The 18305-nt window shown below is 40.2% G+C and overlaps 2 protein-coding genes across 2 annotated transcripts in view; one reads left to right on the top strand and one right to left on the bottom strand.

The window, feature by feature from the left end:
• Positions 1–1203, top strand: part of LOC122772136 (LIM and senescent cell antigen-like-containing domain protein 1) — an 11210-nt gene extending 10007 nt beyond the window's left edge. The window contains exon 10 of the mRNA XM_044029843.1: positions 31–1203. Coding sequence (XP_043885778.1) covers positions 31–145 — 115 coding nt within the window. The 3' untranslated portion in view covers positions 146–1203. The remainder of the gene's footprint in view (positions 1–30) is intronic.
• On the bottom strand, positions 1181–18305 carry nkpd1 (NTPase, KAP family P-loop domain containing 1). The gene is made up of 6 exons (XM_044029839.1): positions 18280–18305; positions 17234–17289; positions 7014–7130; positions 4692–5014; positions 2866–4305; positions 1181–2448 (listed from the first exon to the last, which is right to left on the bottom strand). The coding sequence occupies exons 2-6, from the start codon at positions 17250–17252 to the stop codon at positions 2161–2163; spliced, it is 2187 nt and encodes a 728-aa protein (XP_043885774.1). The 5' UTR covers positions 17253–17289; positions 18280–18305; the 3' UTR covers positions 1181–2160.

Genomic DNA, 18305 nt, shown 5'->3' with positions numbered 1-18305 from the left:
AGCGTTAACGTACACTTTTCATTGTTGCAGAAACAAGTTTGTGGAGTTTGACATGAAGCCAGTCTGTAAAAAGTGTTATGAGAAGTTTCCTCTGGAGCTGAAGAAAAGGCTGAAGAAGCTGGCGGAGGCTTTGGGACGCAAGTGAACTGCTTCAGCCAGACATCATCACCACCACCACTCTATTCCTGCTACACAGACGTGTGTCAGCTGCTTTATAACATAACAGCATAACATTGTACCATACAAAATGTAAATGAGGGATCTATGTCATTTTTTTTATGTACATTCCTAAAAAGTCTATGTTTCCTCTTGTAGCCAACAATCATACTGTTTACATTTTTTTACATGCTGAGTTGTGTCTAAAAATGTCCTGAATTTGTATTGGAATTATACTGTGTTTGAAATGTAACTGGCATATAAATGTACAGTATATACATACATGATACATTAATATACATACATGATACATGAATATTATTTGGCTAATATTAAAGAAAAATTAATGTTTCAAGAGTAAAATAAGTTATGAGCCAGTACAAATACACGGTGTTAATAAGGTTTTTTCTTATAAATGTAATGACTATAACGGTTTTCCTTTGGTACTTTGGCACAGCATGATCTGATAAGTATTTATTCAGCAACATCAATATTTCAATGCATTCATTTCTTGTCAATTTACATCAAAATCTTAATATTTTGAAAGGTGACATTTGGAGAAAATCTTAATCTTTAAACCCGTGGCTGTTTAGCCACTGGTCAATGGAATCCAGATGAAACAAACCTGCTGATGATTTTATGACAACATTTTGATGTTTAACATATTGTTGAGTCAGCACATTGATTTTATTTACATCAGTGACATACAACAAACATTATATTTGCAGGAATGAGTATTTTTTTAAAAATTATAAAATGCTTTTTCATGTTTTGTTTGAATTTGTGTTTGATTTGCATGAAATGGACATTTACCGTTTATTATTATTATACAGTATTGAGCTGTGAATGATCAATAAACTTTGCCTTAACACATGACAATGCATTTTAATTCATAAAATACCAAATGTGCAGTATACAATAATACAATAAAAATGAAAGCCTTTACAACCAGTGTGAACACTAATAAAGTGAAAAGTCATGCAGATTTGTGCGTGAATTAACTTCCCGTTTAAGTCATGTAATATGTAATTAAACGTTTTTATTGAACTGAAAAGTGGTTTCTTTCATCCCCACTAGAGGTGAATTTCGCAGTTTACCACATTTTCTTCTACAATACACAGTCATTGCTCTCTCTCAATAGTCACAGCATGTCAGGAGGAAAAGCACACATTTTACTAATAATGTTTAAATAATACATTTGTTCCATAATGTCCCACCAAGGCATGCATTTTAGTATGACGACACAGATTATATATATGTATATGTATATATATATTATAGATTATATAACACATGTTTGATTAATGCATATTAGAGTCAGTGTAGGTCCTGATAAGTCTTATATATATATCAATAAACATTTGATATATACAGTATATAATTACTATTATTAGTTTTTACTTTCCTTTTGGGTTCTCCCTCTCTAGGAGTCACTAAAAATTTTGTGGGATGCCATTCCTGACGTAACCCTCCTATTAATCTGGTCTTGGGACCAGCACCAGTACACTGAATGTGGCCCCCCGGTGGCTGGGGTCCATTTAAAATGTCAAGTTAACAATGAGAAATGGGGACTGGGTACCTTTGGGTACCCCAGCCCTTGACCTGGTGGGGATTTGAACTGGCAACAATCCCTTCCGCAGAGTCGTGGGCTGCCCCAATTCAATAACACTTCATGTTGCGAAATACTTTTCTTCAATACTTCAGTATATCAACATAACACAGTTTTCAGTACATATACATTGATGTCTTTAGATTTGTGAAATGTTTGTTCATTAAGACATTTGAAACCACAATAAACAAGACCACACGCACACATGCACACACACACATAACAAGATTGACATCAGACACATCTGTACGGTCCGACTGATGTTGAAGCGACACTTGTTCCAGCAGGTTTTTGGCACCTGATTGTTTTTTTTCTGGTTTGTCTTTTTTCTACTTTTCCAATAATAATAATACACATCATCACGAGATCACAGGAGATGCATCTAGCACCCAAATCTAGCTGTTAGCTAGACTTGGGTTGGATGAGTAATGAAAGCCAGCATGTGCTTTAAATTTGAAAAGTTGGCTCTGAGGTTTGGAAGGTGCCAGCGGCAGGTTCTTGGTCTGTGGTCGCAGGTGTGGTGGTAAACCCAGGAAGTGCAGTCTGAAAGTTGCCCACTCTCCAAAGGTCATGCCCAGGAGGTCTTTAAGGTCTTCTGAATTCCCAAACAGCAGTGCCATCCCACTGAGGCCATTGATTTTCACTATATCAACGTACTTGCTGTGGAATTCCATCCTTTCCAACTAGGAAAAAAGAAACAAGAATTAGTTACTTCAATAATTAAATCAATAATCTGATGTAAAAGCATTTGTAAAGTTCAGAACATTTAAACTGCACCATCATAAAAGGCGCTTAAATTAATCTGATAATATGGATAAATCTGGATTAATTCAATTAATTAGAATTTGGGGGGTAATGAATTTTCTATTTCTTATGAAATTATTTTCTCATTGACATAACTTCATAAGTACTGGCTTCATAAACAGTCTACTAAAGAATCTGTCTGTACACTTCCAAAGTTATGGACACGGGTTTGTCTGTAGGAACCCTGTCCTCACTACCACAGAAGTGAAATGTGGTTTTGAGCCTTACAGCGGTTTTAAAAATCGGTATTTGTCTTTGTAAATGTATCATAAAGACTTTTCCAGACAGTTTCATACCTCCTTACATACGTCCTCTGTATCCATATTGATGAGCGTTGTGATTGGCAGAGGAGCTAAATCCCTCATCCAACCAGAATCCTTCAGCCTAGACGTCCCTCTGATCTGAGCCAGCTCCTTCTTGATGGTATGATCCAGATTTACTATTGCAACTTCAAATATCTTCAAGTCCTTTACAGTGAACTGGAAGTCCACAGTGAGAAATTGCTCAAATATCTCGGGGTCTCCATCCTGCTCAAGGATGTCCTCTATCTGTTCACTCATCACATACAGCTCTGCCCTGGACTCACTAAACACTTCCCATAAAGTCTTTGAATCATCAACTTTGGCCACATTCTTACCATCGATCTCCGCTCTCTGCTGAGAGTCTTCTGCACACTGGATGATCCAGCTGAGTCGACAGGGCCATTGATTGGCTAACACCACCCATGCTGCAATGTATTCTGGACGAGGAAGCTGTTTTTTCAGGGCCATCATGATTATCACCGTCATTCGGATGGAGTTGATCACCCTCCTCAGAGACGTTGCGTCATCCGACATGTACTTGTCCAGATTTTTGTCATCACTGGTCAAGATGCTCCTCACCATCATCTCTACATCCTCATCATTTACATCCAGTGTTACCTTAGTTTTATTCATCAGTGGATTTAACTCTTCCAGAGGAACAAGTACCTCTGTTACATCTGTCTTTTGGGGGGTTCTTGATCTAATCTGATTGTTCCTAATGCTCATATTCTGGGGATATGATGAGTTGCTGGTGAGGCTTTGGAATAAACTGTATTTTGATTCATCGCTCAGTGGTGGGACTGTGAAGGCCAGCGTGACAATGCGGTTTAAAAGTGCATAAGCTCTGTCTTCTCGGCTGAAGCAGCCATCTGCAAAGTTGACTTTCTGCATAATAACATGAGGGTCTGCAGCCAGAATAGAAATGAATGGACTCTCCTCATCAGAGAGGAGAATGCTGATTGCTTCCAGAACTGCAACAATTTTCTTTGGCGCACAACGGTCCAGATTTGTGATTTTCAGCACCACTCTAATCCTTCTTCTCTCAAATATCTCCATAAACTGGATGAAGCGTGACACGAACCACAGTTCCTTCCTCACCTCATTCATGAAACCAAGTTTGCTGCTGACTCGTTGGTTGTCCATCCCCTTTTTTATGTTCAGGTCCTGGCTGTAGAGGAGGTTCTTGACCATTTGAAAGCCAAATCTGGCTGCGCTCGCTGCAGGGACTCCCAACGATGCAATGACCAGACCCTCCAGCACACCCACTTTTTTCTTCATCTCCTCTCCTGGTTTCTCCACAGCTTTGGGGAAGTCAAAGGTCAAAAGGAAAATCAGGACGGTCAGTGGAACCACAAGAACTAACAGGGCGAGGAGCCACAGAGGGCAGCAGCAAATCTTCTTGGACCTCCAGTCGTTATCGCCATTCTCTACTACCTTAAAATGTATGAATACAAAACACAAGAACAAATTAAACACAGGTTCCACACCTTCCAAAAATGCATCACCTATCCAGTGACAGATAGATTGCCACAACACTTTGCACTTGCCTATATGATACTCAGTATTGGTATCATTGGTATCAAATCAGTGGATTGGACATTGGAAAAAGAAAAAACAAATAGTTTGTCAGTTCTGCCATTCACCCATTTTCATACAGCTTGGGCTAAGTACTTTCATTATTCTTTCTTGCTCCTACTAAACGTCATTCCTCTTCCATCATCAACAAACACCTCAAACACAGTGGACCTTCATTTGTTTTGTATATGATGACAAAGCATTTTTGATTCTTTCTTTGATAAGTGAGAAACATTTGCACTTACCTTCCTCTTGATTTCATCCTCTTCATCGTATTGAGCCACACGGTAGAGAGCGAGCTGTAATTTCCCAAAGTTCCACTGCATGGCCTGAAACAGTCGTATTGCGATCCCAGCCCAGAGCAGGTCACTGCCTGCAAAGTGCCAGGCACTAAAGTCCACATACATGAACCTGATATCACGGTGCTGCTGGTTCTCCTCAGTCTGAATGGGTCTGTAGAAGATCAGCCGACCAATGAGGGCAAAGAAGCCTGTACATGAAGGCTTGACTGACCGAGGATTTCCTTTGTGCTCATTCTCAATCCTTTCAGCCTCCTCATCCATGTACACTGAAATGACGTGAGGATAAATTATGTCAATCAAGGCAGAGAAATCTTAAAACATGTAAGGGTATGTTCACGTCTAATAGACCACTTCGTTCGTCCCCACCTTTATTGTTCCGTTCACATTCACAAAGGTAAATCTAATAGCGCACTATACCAAACCAAACCAAATCATGTGATTAGAAAACCACTCAGCTATTGGTCACATATGCACACTGTAGGTTTATGTTCATCTGGTGATGAGCAGAGAGCCCTGAAGGCTGGCAGGTGGACAGTGGGCGGGTAGGGTAGAGCCGCTACAGTCTCGGTGTTGTCGTCCACGTTCCCCAGTGAGGATCGGAGAGCAGAGTCAGAGAATACATGCCGTTAAATAGCATCTATCCTCCAGGTCTGTGAGGCGTCAACTCTTCCCCAGCTAGCTAGTGCATTTAACCCCAAGCACTGCAAAACTCAGCCATGGGCAAGAGGAGCTTTGGGGTGATGATGCTTGGTTAAATGTGCTAGTTTGCCTGTGGAGGAGGAAGAGTTGGGACCTGCCAGGCTCTCCTCTGGTTCTCTTTCTCCACTTGGGCAGCCTGTGACCAAGTGGAAAGGGAACTTGGCTTGTAACCGGAAGGTCACCGGTTCAAGTCCCCAGCAGGTCAAAAGGGCTGGGGTACCCCTGAGCAAGGTACCCAACCCCCATTGCTCCCTGGGTGCTACTCAGTGGCAACCCACTGCTCCTAATTCTAGGATGGGTCAGATGTGGAAAATAATTTCCCTAAGGGGATTAATTAATTACTTAGGGATGTAGATGAGAACACTGAGGATGTACCTGTTAATACTATGCTTCCAGTAAAAGGTTTGAATAGAGTTCACACCAGATATGAACCGCTTCAGAGTTCACTTTCAAGCGGTCTGAGACCATCTCTTTAGAGCAGACCAGTGTTCGGTTGTTTGGTCTCGTACGACATACGCACTGACCCAAACGAACCATACTAAGGGGGTCAACGCACCAGGGTTCAGTTTATCCACTCTATTCATGCACCCTAAAAATACATGTTAGTGAGTTGGCTTGGATGTAGAAATGATAAAAACTAAAAGTGTTTTCCTCTGCTGGGTGATATATTATAACAACGAGTTGGTGAATTGTACTTGTTTGGCTCTCGCCAAGTGAAAAAATAACCTGAGGCAAACATTGTGTTCTAAATAGGACAACAGTCTTTGTTTTTGCAGAAATACATAATCATGATGATGTGACCATCAAGACATGTCCAACATCTGGAACACTATCTGTTAAAAAATAAAAGACTGTGACAACCTTGTGCTGCCAGACCTTCAGGGCAACACACATAAACAAGCTTCAAGTTGTCTTTTGTGTTGAGCCCTTCTATACAGCTGCACATATTTCATTGAGACTGTTCAATGTCAGGTACAGCACAGACAGAAAATAAAAACTAGTATTTTCATGTTTTTGACCTCACATATTTCTCACAATGTGACTTCATTCTCTGATGTCTCTGAATTGGTGATTTGTTATTTATTTTCTATTTAGTGCATGTTTGTTTTTTGCAAAGTGAAAAAAATGCTTATCGATTAGAAGGGTTTATCGTCAGAAAATGAATATGATTATGCATGTTTGTGAAAGTGTGTATACTCTTATAAAAGTAAAACACTTTTTATAATAACAAGCCTTTAAAGAAATCTACCATCTTGATTTCTAGATTAGATTAAATGACATCAGATTAGACTTCATTGCTCTAAGACTGGGTAAAATCACTTGTTACATTAGCGTGGGCTTTTATTTAGACTTGTGACTAATACAAAAACAATAAGATAAAAGCATAAGTAAAAATGAAGCAATATATAAATACAAATACAAAAAATCAATAGTTCGTAAAAAACATGACCTGGATGACTGAGAACCTTCACAGACGTGAGCTTTGTCGCTAATTAAAGTGAGAATCATCCAGCACATGACAAAATGCTCAGATGCAGATAGTCAGGATAAAAAAAGGTTACACACCTTCCATTTTTTCAAGAATCATGTTGTTTCGATTGTGACATGAAGAGTAGAGTCCCACAGTTGCAGGTGATGGAATCTTTGTCAGAGTCTTGGACAAGGCAAATGCATAAATATCCTCTGAAAGAAGGGCAGGAGAGAAATATAAAACAACATTTTTTTTTAACCTTTGACATTCATTTTACATTTATACATTTAGATGGATGGAATCTCTACAGAATCTTCTGGAAGGAAAAAAAACAAACCCTCATCAGTAAGCTGGTTTTTCACAAATCTGTTCAATTATGTGCCAACATGAATGCACAATAAATCTGAGAGAACAGAACCTCCAGAGAAATGTTTACACAGTAAGTTTCTGATTAACACCATACATGCTTTTCTGAAAACCCAGGTACATGACAGTTGTTCATCCAAGTGTCACACTGAGCAATTTGCACCAGTGCGAATGTAAACAGCAATGAGAATTAAACTTATCGGAGGAATGACTGGAGCTCTTTAAACACTGAATATTCATAATATATTATAGCCTGGCGGAGATGCAGTCTGGAAAGGGTGTCGTCACCTCCCACCTCCAACAGGCATGACCCATGGACATACTTGATGGATCTACAACCAATCAGACAATGATCTGGATGATGTATGCAGAGCAATGGAACACATGTCAACAAATGTGCTTATTATAGTTTGCGAGGAGCAAATATGCTATGTAGGAATGACATCTGCTTACAAAGGAAGGAACCAGATGTCAATCCAGATGACCGAAGAACACAGTGTCACAAACGATGTTAGCACGTTAGCAGGTGTTAGCTTTCCAGTTTCGGTCTGAGTTGTTTTATACATCAAACTATGATGTTTAATAAATGGCGCGGTCAAAGCCATAATCAATTGCCACCGTGTGTCCGGCTCGTCCCCCTGCATTACACCCGCTCAAAAACACAATAAAACACAATGCAGAGTCTCCGGGTGCAGAGAGGTGTCAGAGGCAATGTGCGGGGTTACATATATAATGAATTCTATTTTATATTGTTCTGCCAGCATTTGTTAACTTTGTTTTGTTTGTTTATTTATATTTTCCCAGCTGTGGCTGTGTACCAAGTGAATAATGACCTAAAAAGTTATAGATCGTCATTATGATATTTGTGGGTGGAAATATAGTTAAAAATAAATGGTCCGCCTTTGCTAGGGACACTGTAACCCTTCAAAACACTTGTGCGTTAATAGACTCCATTTTGAGAAATTACTGCTGTATCTACAGTAGGACGTGGTCTACATGGAAATTAGTTTGGTACAGTCTGAAATACTTGATAGAACATTCAGAGGCTTTGCTTTTATCCCAGCGAACAAACTCTCATATACGAATGATAAAACAATTAGACAACTACACAACAAACGGCAACTACGCAAGAGATGGAGGAAAAAAGCTAATGTGGGATGAGGTCAAACAGAAGCTTGCGAAGAAGAGAAAGGATAAAGGAAAGGAGAGACTTCTTCAAGGACCCGTTAAGGTACGCCTGACAGCTGCTTGATTAAAAACAAAGTGGGAAGCTGGCCATCTCTAAAGAAGACCTGGAACAATACGTGAAGAACCAATACACTGATTACAGCCAAAGACACACCACTCGGCCTGTCAGCCTACATACCACACCCAGCACCACCGAGTATCCCTTTCGACACCTCCCCACCAATGCTGCTCAAGATCGCAGGAGTCCTTAGGAAAGCAAGCAGTCTAGACGGCAATGCCACCTACATCAGGAAGTGGTTAGGCCTCCCTTGCTGCTTCTCAGATAAAGGTCTATTCAGTAAGAACATGCTCCAGCTTCCACTGAAGTCCGTGAGCCTCGGGTACAAGCTGGAGAAGACCTGTCTGGTATTTGAGCTGAAGGAGTCCAAGGACCACATAGTAATAGGCGCAGCAGGGGATGTCACAAGCAAAAGTGGAGGGCCCAGGCAGAGGTAGACCAAGCTGTTAGTGGGTTGCATCACAAGGAGGTCTTGGGATACGTGCAGGAAGGCCGGGCTCGAGTTGGCTGGGGAAAGTCAGGTTCTGGCCCAAAGCGTCGAGGAAGGAGAGGAAGGCCTTGATAATAGAGGAAGTCACTGGAGCTAAGCAAGAGTGCTACCTCATCACCTCATGTTCCAGGGCAAACAGGGGGTGTGGACCTGGTGGGAGGACACCATCCACAGGGTCCTTACCTGGAAGCTAGCATCCTATCAACATGTGGAGTGGCACTGGCACAGGGGTGCTTGAGATGGCGGCACAACCAGGTTCTGAGGAAGCAAGTGGAGCTCCTTGAAAAATGCAGAGTAGTTGCAAACACCTCATCAGGCAACCAAACACCAAGTGTTTCCTTTGTCTGATCGGGAGAGAGCCAGCATATCAGCAGCACACAAGCTAAAGTGGCTCAAGTACTCGGACTTACAACGCCCACTTAGCAGCAGTGGACTGCAGTAGCAGACTGCAAAGTAGCAGGTTGGGCAGCATCCATCGACCCCGTGGAGATCGGGTGTAGTGTTTTTTGTGGGCAGGTCAGTGACCCAGCTCCTCTGGGTGCCAGGAACAACAGGAACAAGTCTGCAGCGGGCCATCAAGGAGCTATAGTGGAGGAGGTGAAGAGAGCGAGCTACTGGTTGTGGCTACAGAGGAGGGACAGCATATGAGGTCAGATGCAGGGAGTGGCAGGGAGACGTCCCTGTGTAGCCACTTGGAAACGACACACATGCCGTGGAAACAATAGAGCGATCGCTCATCACATCGCCAGTCCATAAAACAGTAAAATTATTACGATTTTTGTTAAGGTACAAAAGTAAATCAGTTTCCCACTCATGCTTGTATAGTGGAACATAGTGGAGACAGACATCCAATAGTGGAGACAGACATCCAATTTTAATAGCATTCATGGAAATTTACTTATTGTGGTGTAAAGATTAGCATAGTCACCGAGATATTGTTGCTGCTCCTGATTAGGGGTCTCCACATCCTCCTCCATCTCACATTCAATCTCATGTCCTCTCTCAGCACAACCATGTACCATCATCTCAGTCTTCCTCATTTGCTCCTGCCTTGGCAACTCCATTTCTGAATCTCCTCAGCATCTCTTCCCAAACATTGTCTCAATTATTGATGGGAAGTTCGACTCTTTTTACTGACTTGGATCTTTTACTCTCGGACAGTAAATTGAACAAATCTTTTTGTCCGAGTCAGTAAAAAGAGTCGAACTTCCCATTACTAGCAGTAGCGTATGTGTCACTTCCTGTTGTTCCACTGGTGTTACGCTGTGTGTCTCCTGCTCTCTCTGCGGTGTTCTATCTACTTTAACGATAGATTAACTGAACAAGCACTGGTTTTATTGAATTGACTAATACTTTCACCCGCTACTTTTGCTTAAACTCTGTCGTTCACGTAGATTCACGTACGGTGTTTCTTTTATTTGCTAGCGATGGCTTCTCTCTCCCTCTCCTTCTCTCTCCTGTGTTGTGTGCCACACGTTTAGTTACTCCTCTGCCTCCCTTAGCGATAAAAGTACTTGTATAAAGTGTGTCTTATTGGCTAGGGTGGAGGCGAGGCTTGAGGTATAAACTCGGCTTCGCACCATAGAAGCTAAATCAGTTAGCCAGTCCCCTGTAGTCGGTGCGGACACAACATTGAAAACAACATTGTTTTTTTTAGATAACTGGCAAACCTTCTGGGGGAAACCTGGTCTCATGAGGAGAGACGACGGCCACCCCACTTTGGATGGAGCAGCTCTCTTATCTACAAGTTTAGGACATTTCATTAGAAACCCATGACAATCCAGAGCTGAGACCAGGACACAGAGTTGCAGTCTTTCATGCTTCTCTGTGCTTCTTTTTGAGCAGTCACCAATTAAAAACCCCATAGAGACTGTGTCTGTCCCTAGACCTACTAAAGTCAAAACTAAAGTAAATAAATCAATATCAAACAGAAGAGGAGTTATACATTTCAATTTAACAAATATTAATACTGACAATAAAATAATAAATATTATAATAAATAAAACCACTTTTAAATGTGGACTGTTAAATATAAGGTCACACTCCTCAAAATCTGTTTTAATAAATGATCTAATTTCTGACAATTGTATTGATTTATTCTGAGTAACTGAAACTTGGTTACTCGAAGAAGATTACGTTAGTCTAAATGAGATGTAGCAGCCATTTTTAATACTAGATTATTAATCAAACCCAAACCAGGATATTCGTCATTTGAAAGCCTTATTCTTAATCTCTCCTCCTAGTTGGAAATCACAGAAACCAATTATCATAGTCACATAACTGTTGGGGTTCTCTGCTCTCCTTGATGAGCAGTGCCTTGAGATAATGTATGTTATGATTTGGCACTATACAAATAAAATTGAATTGAATTGAGCATCATTCCCATTGTGAACTATAGCGTCTTGAGCTGTCCCACCTACACCTTTGCTTCCTGTCTCTTCAACTTTTTCCAATTCAACTGTTTCATGTTTATGCACTTGATTTCATCAACTTGCGTCACCTCTACTCTTTACATTTTTACTACACATCCATCTACATGCACATTTATAAGCAACATACAGCCTGCCCTGCTACTGCTACCCTTGCATACCTCCATTTTAACAAGCCAGCTCAACCTGTGTCAGCATGAAGGTCATTGGTTGGAATTCAGGTTTGATTGAGGGCCTTTCTGTTGAGAGTTTTCATGTTGTTAATGTATACATGGGTTTTCTCTGGGTGCTGTGGCTTCCTCCCAAAGTTCAAAGGCATGCAGATGTGTGTTAACTGGAGACTTTAAATGGACTTCAGGTATGATTCTCAAAAAAATAATTAGGAAATACTGATTAAAATAAATTAATGATTGTTTGCTGTATCAGACCTGTTATGGCCTTAGATTGTACTGTGGTGGTGTGCTCTAGTTTGTGTGTCCTTGAGTTCATTCCTAGTGACCTGCACCTATGGCTTGTTACTAATCATGGAGCAGAAGGATATACTTTATGCTGCATGGGTGAATTTTCTCTAGTAAGAAGTGTGTTTTTTCTTTAACCTCAATTTTTGGTTTTACATCATAGACTAATATGAAGATTCTTTTGGGGAGTCAACAAATACATTTACATAATTTTTTTCATGCTTTTTACATGTGCATATGTTCTAATTAATACATCAAATTAAGTTATGATTATTTTATCAAACAAATTTCTTGGAAATGTCTGTTTTACCTATTGATAATTATATTAAATGTTGCTCATGACTGATTCTGTGAATTTGGTTGCAACAGTTAGTTATATACTGATGTCTAGTATCATGGAAGTAGACAGAATGGTGGTGGGCTGTAACAAAGGTTAAAGGATGAGATTGAGGAGAGAGGAGGGTGATTGGGTGAAGAACTGTGTTCAAAAGCTTTGAACTGCGATGAAGAGGGAAGGGTAGAAGATGACACTGAGGAGAGAGGATTAAGGAAGGAGTACAATGAAATCCATCTGTGATTACAGACTTCAAAATGTGATTGGGAACTTCTAACTATGGAGGGCAGCATTGCACCTCTTAGTTTATAGCCTATATTTCTTCATCAGACACCTTACGTTCCGACAGTTTTTGCCACAACAACAACCTAGTGTGATTTCGTTAGGGCTATGGTGGGGTTAGTGCTCAGTAGTAGTGCAAGTCCTCTTTCAACTGAAGTGTTGTGCTACTCTACATACTGCTGTATCCTTGGACAAGACAACTTTCGGAAATGAGGAGGGGCATATCATGAATGACATTTGCATGTTATCAACAATTCAGAGGTCCAGTTGCTATAGTGACCTTCGGACTACTATGACCTGAATGAATGAGAATCCACGCTATTATCCGCAATAACCACATTCACAGCAGCAAAATGACCATTACATCACCCTCACTTACCTATGCCAACCAAAAGAATCACAGGGTTTAAACACTATGTTAAGGTGCTAGTCTGTAAAAATGGAGAATTCATTTAAATTAAAACAAGTTTGGGTACAAGTTCTGTACTATAAACAGAGGTTTTACACTCTTGTATCTATTATCATGCATCTGGGTTCACTTGTTACCACTACGTTAACAAAACGATCGACTTATTGTGCGAGTCCGACTAAAAGTGAACATTTTAAATCCGACTGAATTTGTACTGAATATAATTTCTCAAAGTCACACCATGATAATGCGATTGGGAGTTGAATAATTATTGACCAAATGGTCTGTGCACTCTGCACATGTCCCACAGACTTTGCCTCCAGACTTTGAATAAGAAACAATAAAGAAAAAAAGCCAGTCCACAGAAGAAGAAGACAACAGTATGAAAAACGTGACGTAACCCAGACCGGTGCCTTTTTGGAATAACAAGGGGAATTTATTCCTTCCCATCTTTGTAAGGTTGTGGTGAGTGCACAAACCAAGACTTTAAGAACAGCAGTTGTCCTTGTGTGTTTTATGATTTTCATAGCGAGAGGGAACAGAGGATCAAGGCAACATGTGCAGTAGTTCAGAGAATCTGAGTCACTGTCGGGTTTTTATGGCCTGGAGCAGCCGTTTTCTGCCCAGCAACACTCTGGACAGCAAATGGTTAGACAGAGTGTGAATACCTGGTGGTACCAGGCACCGAGTAAGAGTGTTGCTGGAGGAATGTGTGTTACAAGATTACATGAAAACGCTCATGATCATTTCACATCAGTTCATACTGTCATTTTCTATCACTTCCAACTTTTAAGAATTTAGTCATTTGTGCCTCGACTTCTATGGGATATTTACACAGATCGCAGGGGAGTGACTTTTTTCTGTCGCCCAATCAGCTGACTGTCATGGGTGGAGCCTGTCTAACTGTCCCATACCATTTTACTCTGGTACGCCAAAGGAGAGTAACAATGAATGGAATGGTTATTTTGGTACAATTCCTTATGGAAACACACAAAAAATCCGTACCAAACTATACCAAACCTAACCGTTCCACTCAGTGGAAACACATTGTTTTGAATAAAGTGAAAGAGACGGAATGAATAAAGAAAACAAAACATAACACGAAGCGAAAAGACCAAATAATCTTCAAACACAAGATGACGACAAAGATAAGCATGAGCAAAGCGCAAGAGCGAAGTGGGACTCTGCCATCATTGTTTCTCCAAAGTAACATGCCATGACATGTAGAACTGTAAATAGAAGGTCTCCATATATAAAGTTGGTTTTGCCCTCCAGGTCTGGCATTTTGAGATTTTCCCACTCGGGATCCCTTTTCAAAAAATAGTATTTTTTCAGTGCTCCTAAATCAAAATTTCCATGTGGATAAAACACTGAAACACCTCTGTAAATCTCCATGGTTACTTGTGTTGGAGAAGGCTCTGTTTGACATAATAGATCAAAACCTGTCAATGGTTCAACTACTGACCAATCAGCACTGGAAAAGCAGTCTTTATTCCTACAGACAAAACAGATGGCAAAAAAGTGAAAAGTCATGAGTGATTTTGTTTTTTGGTAGAGACTGTGTTTTTTCTTGTTATGTATATCATTGCAGCTCTGAATAACATTAGGAGACTCATTTTATGATAATGGAAGTAAAAATGAATCCCCTTGATGTCTTTTATTGCAAAAAGTATGCACACGCTGTTAAATATTTCCCACATGATTATAAATTAACAAGGCAGTCAGACTTCATCAGACATTAATTAACCACTTTTCTCTGCTGCAATTCAGTCTGACATTTAACAAAAAAAATCCCACATTTATAAGTAAAAATACTCACTCAGCATGAAACATAATTCCTGCACATATTTACAGTGAAGACTTGCTTTAATAACTTGAATTTTTTTTCTGGGGTTTCTAGTTGAATAAGTGATCATATTATTAATATTTAATCGTATTACTTTTGGTTGTTGCTATAACCAAATTTAACCTGCAGACATCACTTTCTATTCCGTTTTCAAATGAAGTATTTTATTCTTGGTTGTGAGGATTATGCAATAATGCCTCTTTTACAGTCTATACAAACTGAGTAGTAACTAGCTTTGTAATTTGACCTGGTATTAAAGTACATCATGACAGATACAAGATCGCAGTGAAGGTCAGAAAGCCCTCAATCAAACCTGCCACAATAATATCACTGGTCAGTACATGATTTATTTTTCTAAAGGTTAAAATCTTATTTCATATTACAATGTGAGCTTTGATTTACTCAAGCCTCACTCGCGCACACACACACACATGCTGACAACAGACACATATGTACAGTCAGACTCGCTAAAAATAGAATTTCATTCTCACTAACAGATATTACATCAGTGTGTATTTGAATAAAGGGTGGGAGAAGCCATATCTGATCTCATGTGGACACAGGAGACGCATCAGGCTGCATTCTAATGTCAGGTGTGAACAGTCACACTGAGCACTTCACACATATAATGGGATCACAGAGGATGGGTGTTAATACCAGGTGAAGTGAAGCCTCATAATCAGCTGTTATCCTGAGTTGATGTTGCATCACAGTGCAGGCCTCTGCTGCCTTGTTCTACGCCAGACTGTCTTTAGATCCTGCCAGGTGGAGAATTTCTTCTTACTTTTCTATTGCTTTTACCTGTGCAGTTATAGTATATTCTTATAAACTGTTGTTTCTTCACCATCGCTATGAATAAAGTTTTGAAACAAACCTGTAGTTCAAGGGCACTAGGATACTGTCTGTAATTTTCCGAGCTGAACGTAACATAAAAGGTTATTCCATAAACACGGCATCTCCCCAAAGCAACTCTAAACGCTGTCTACAGTCCTACAGTCGCGTCTACAGTCCTAAATTCATAGCTGGCATGGTGTACTGGTGTACCTAATAAAGTGACCACTGAATGTTTGTGTAATGTGGTGATTCAGTCACAAACTAATAGAAGCCCAGACCTTACTTGTCAGCAGCAATTATATATTATAATTGTTGTATTATATTGTTTTGTCATGATGTCCTGTGTTTTGTATTGACCGTCACCTGTCAAAGACTACTCAGTGGTAGAGCGAGTAGTCTTTCAACTTAAAGGTTGAGGGTTCAATTCCCAGCTCTGCTGGTCTAGATGCCCATGTGTTGTTGGGCAAGACGTCAGTGTGTGAATGTGCTTGAAAGATGATACCGCTGTATCCTCCACATGAGGGTTGCGGGGGGTGCTGTGCCAACCCCAGCTGACATAGGGTGATAGGTGGGGTTCACCCTGGAAATATCGCCAGTCCATCACAGCGCCACATAAAGAGACAAACAACCATCCACTCTCACACCTATGGTCAATTTAGAGTGTCTTGTCGTTGGACTGTGGGAGGAAACTGGAGAACCCGGAGAAAACCCACGCACACACGGGGGGAACATGCAAACTCCATGCAGAAAGGCCCTTGTTACGACCGCAGTTGGACCAGCGCCATGTGGACATTTTGAGCAACAGTCCAGGGGCATCACCTGCAACCAGCTGTCAATCACACAGGTGTCCACTCCTACAGTATGTGCTTTATCATTTATTTTCCTCTAAAGTGGAACATAATTTACAAAACTGACACCATGTTCTACTGAAGTAAAACCTATGAATGAGACAACTAACTCTTGAGAGATTGTTTCCTGATATTATAAATCAAGTGAGTTCTTTTTGCAACCAGCCGAATTTGCCTCCTAGTGGCTATTCAGTATATTGTCATTTCCTTGTTGGCTTCATAAGGGACTTAGTCAATATATTTTCCCTACGGTCTATGGTTGTGACACACAACAGTGCAACAGTTGCATCAGCACTATGGTGTGGTGTTTGTATCAGAGAACAAATACTGATGTGGACTAACTAGTTTGACAACTGGTAACACTGATTCATCGAGTGCTGTAGTTAAAACGGTAAAAAAAATGGGTAAGGAAATTGCAGAAATACTGAAATATTTTAGTATTAATGCACATTATGAAGGTTGCAAATACAGCGCTCATGTAGGCTTAGGTAGGCTCACTGTAACCTGAATGTTAAACTGATTCGTGTGAACTTTATAGAACATTAAGGATTTAATAATTTATATAAGCGGCAATAAATGACGAATCTAGGCCAGGGAGCCAGGTGAGGCAAATGAGTCAGTCACTGTGAGCGCAATTGTGATTCACACCTGACCACGCAGTACACACACAGAGGCTGTTTGTGAAAGTGAAAGTATAAGCAGAGTCCTGATGAGATGAGGCTGAAAACAGCCGTACCACATACAGTAGGTGACATTACCTGCAGGTTTCTTACCTTTTGTTGGATTATACATGATGACTGTGCAGCTTTCACAGAAAGTACTTATTGACCTGTGAAGGAAGAAAGACACAGCAGAGGTTTGAGTGCAGGCAGAGCAGCAGAGGGTGTTTGTGTGTGTGTGTGCGCGCAACTCTCTCTTTAGTTACAAGTCCCTCCTCACTTTCCCTATGTTACCAACGACAAATCAAAATCACCTCTGTATTAATATTAATTATTACTATTATAATATTATAATAATAATAATAATAATGATGATAATAATAATGGTTACTAGTATAATAATAATTACTAGTTTAAGTTTATTGATTACGAAATAATTGATTTTTGTGTAAACAGGCATTGGTCCCCACAACATGAGTAATATCCCATTTTTTACTTTGCCAGTCTCCCTCTTCACAGAACAACACAATTTAGCATAAATAAGAACACTTAGAATACAAATGTAACTTAAAAAAAACTTGACTATAAAAGTGAAGTGCTCTGGACCTGCACAGAGTCTGCCAGTGTGACAGAGAAAGGCTATTTGTCAGTGTAAAACATTCAGGGCCCTCAGGCAGTTGTCCTCTTTGCCTGTCCTGTTGCAATTGCCTGGACAAAAAAAAACAAACAACTAACAGTGTTGATCCAGATAACTCTGTGTGCGTTTAGTGTTTATGTTTGGGGGTATTCATACAGTACGTCTCAGCAGCTCAGAGGAAAATCTCCACGTGTGTGGTGATAGTCTACACAAAATCACAGGAAGTGACAGGGCAATAAAATGAACTGCTTCAGGTTTACATCCTGATACTAATGTGTAAAGAAATGGCAACAGTTGTGCTGTGTCAATGATTAGCTTGCATACCGGTTTCTTCTCTCTGCTTCTTTGTGCTCTTGTCTGAATGAGACTGATAAGTTCACTGACAGAGCAAAAAAGCAGTTATTCCATCTATAAAATGTCTCATTAGTGTGTGTAAAAGAATATTAATCTACAGCTGGAAACCCTATTCTGATTATGTTAGGTTCCCATGAAATGAGTGATAGATCTGATGAACCACACTTACCTTGTTTTGTTGCAGCAGCAGCAGCA

The sequence above is a fragment of the Solea senegalensis genome, linkage group LG7, assembly GCF_019176455.1.
Source record: "Solea senegalensis isolate Sse05_10M linkage group LG7, IFAPA_SoseM_1, whole genome shotgun sequence".
NCBI lineage: Eukaryota > Metazoa > Chordata > Actinopteri > Pleuronectiformes > Soleidae > Solea > Solea senegalensis.
This window is presented reverse-complemented; position numbering and strand designations above follow the sequence as displayed.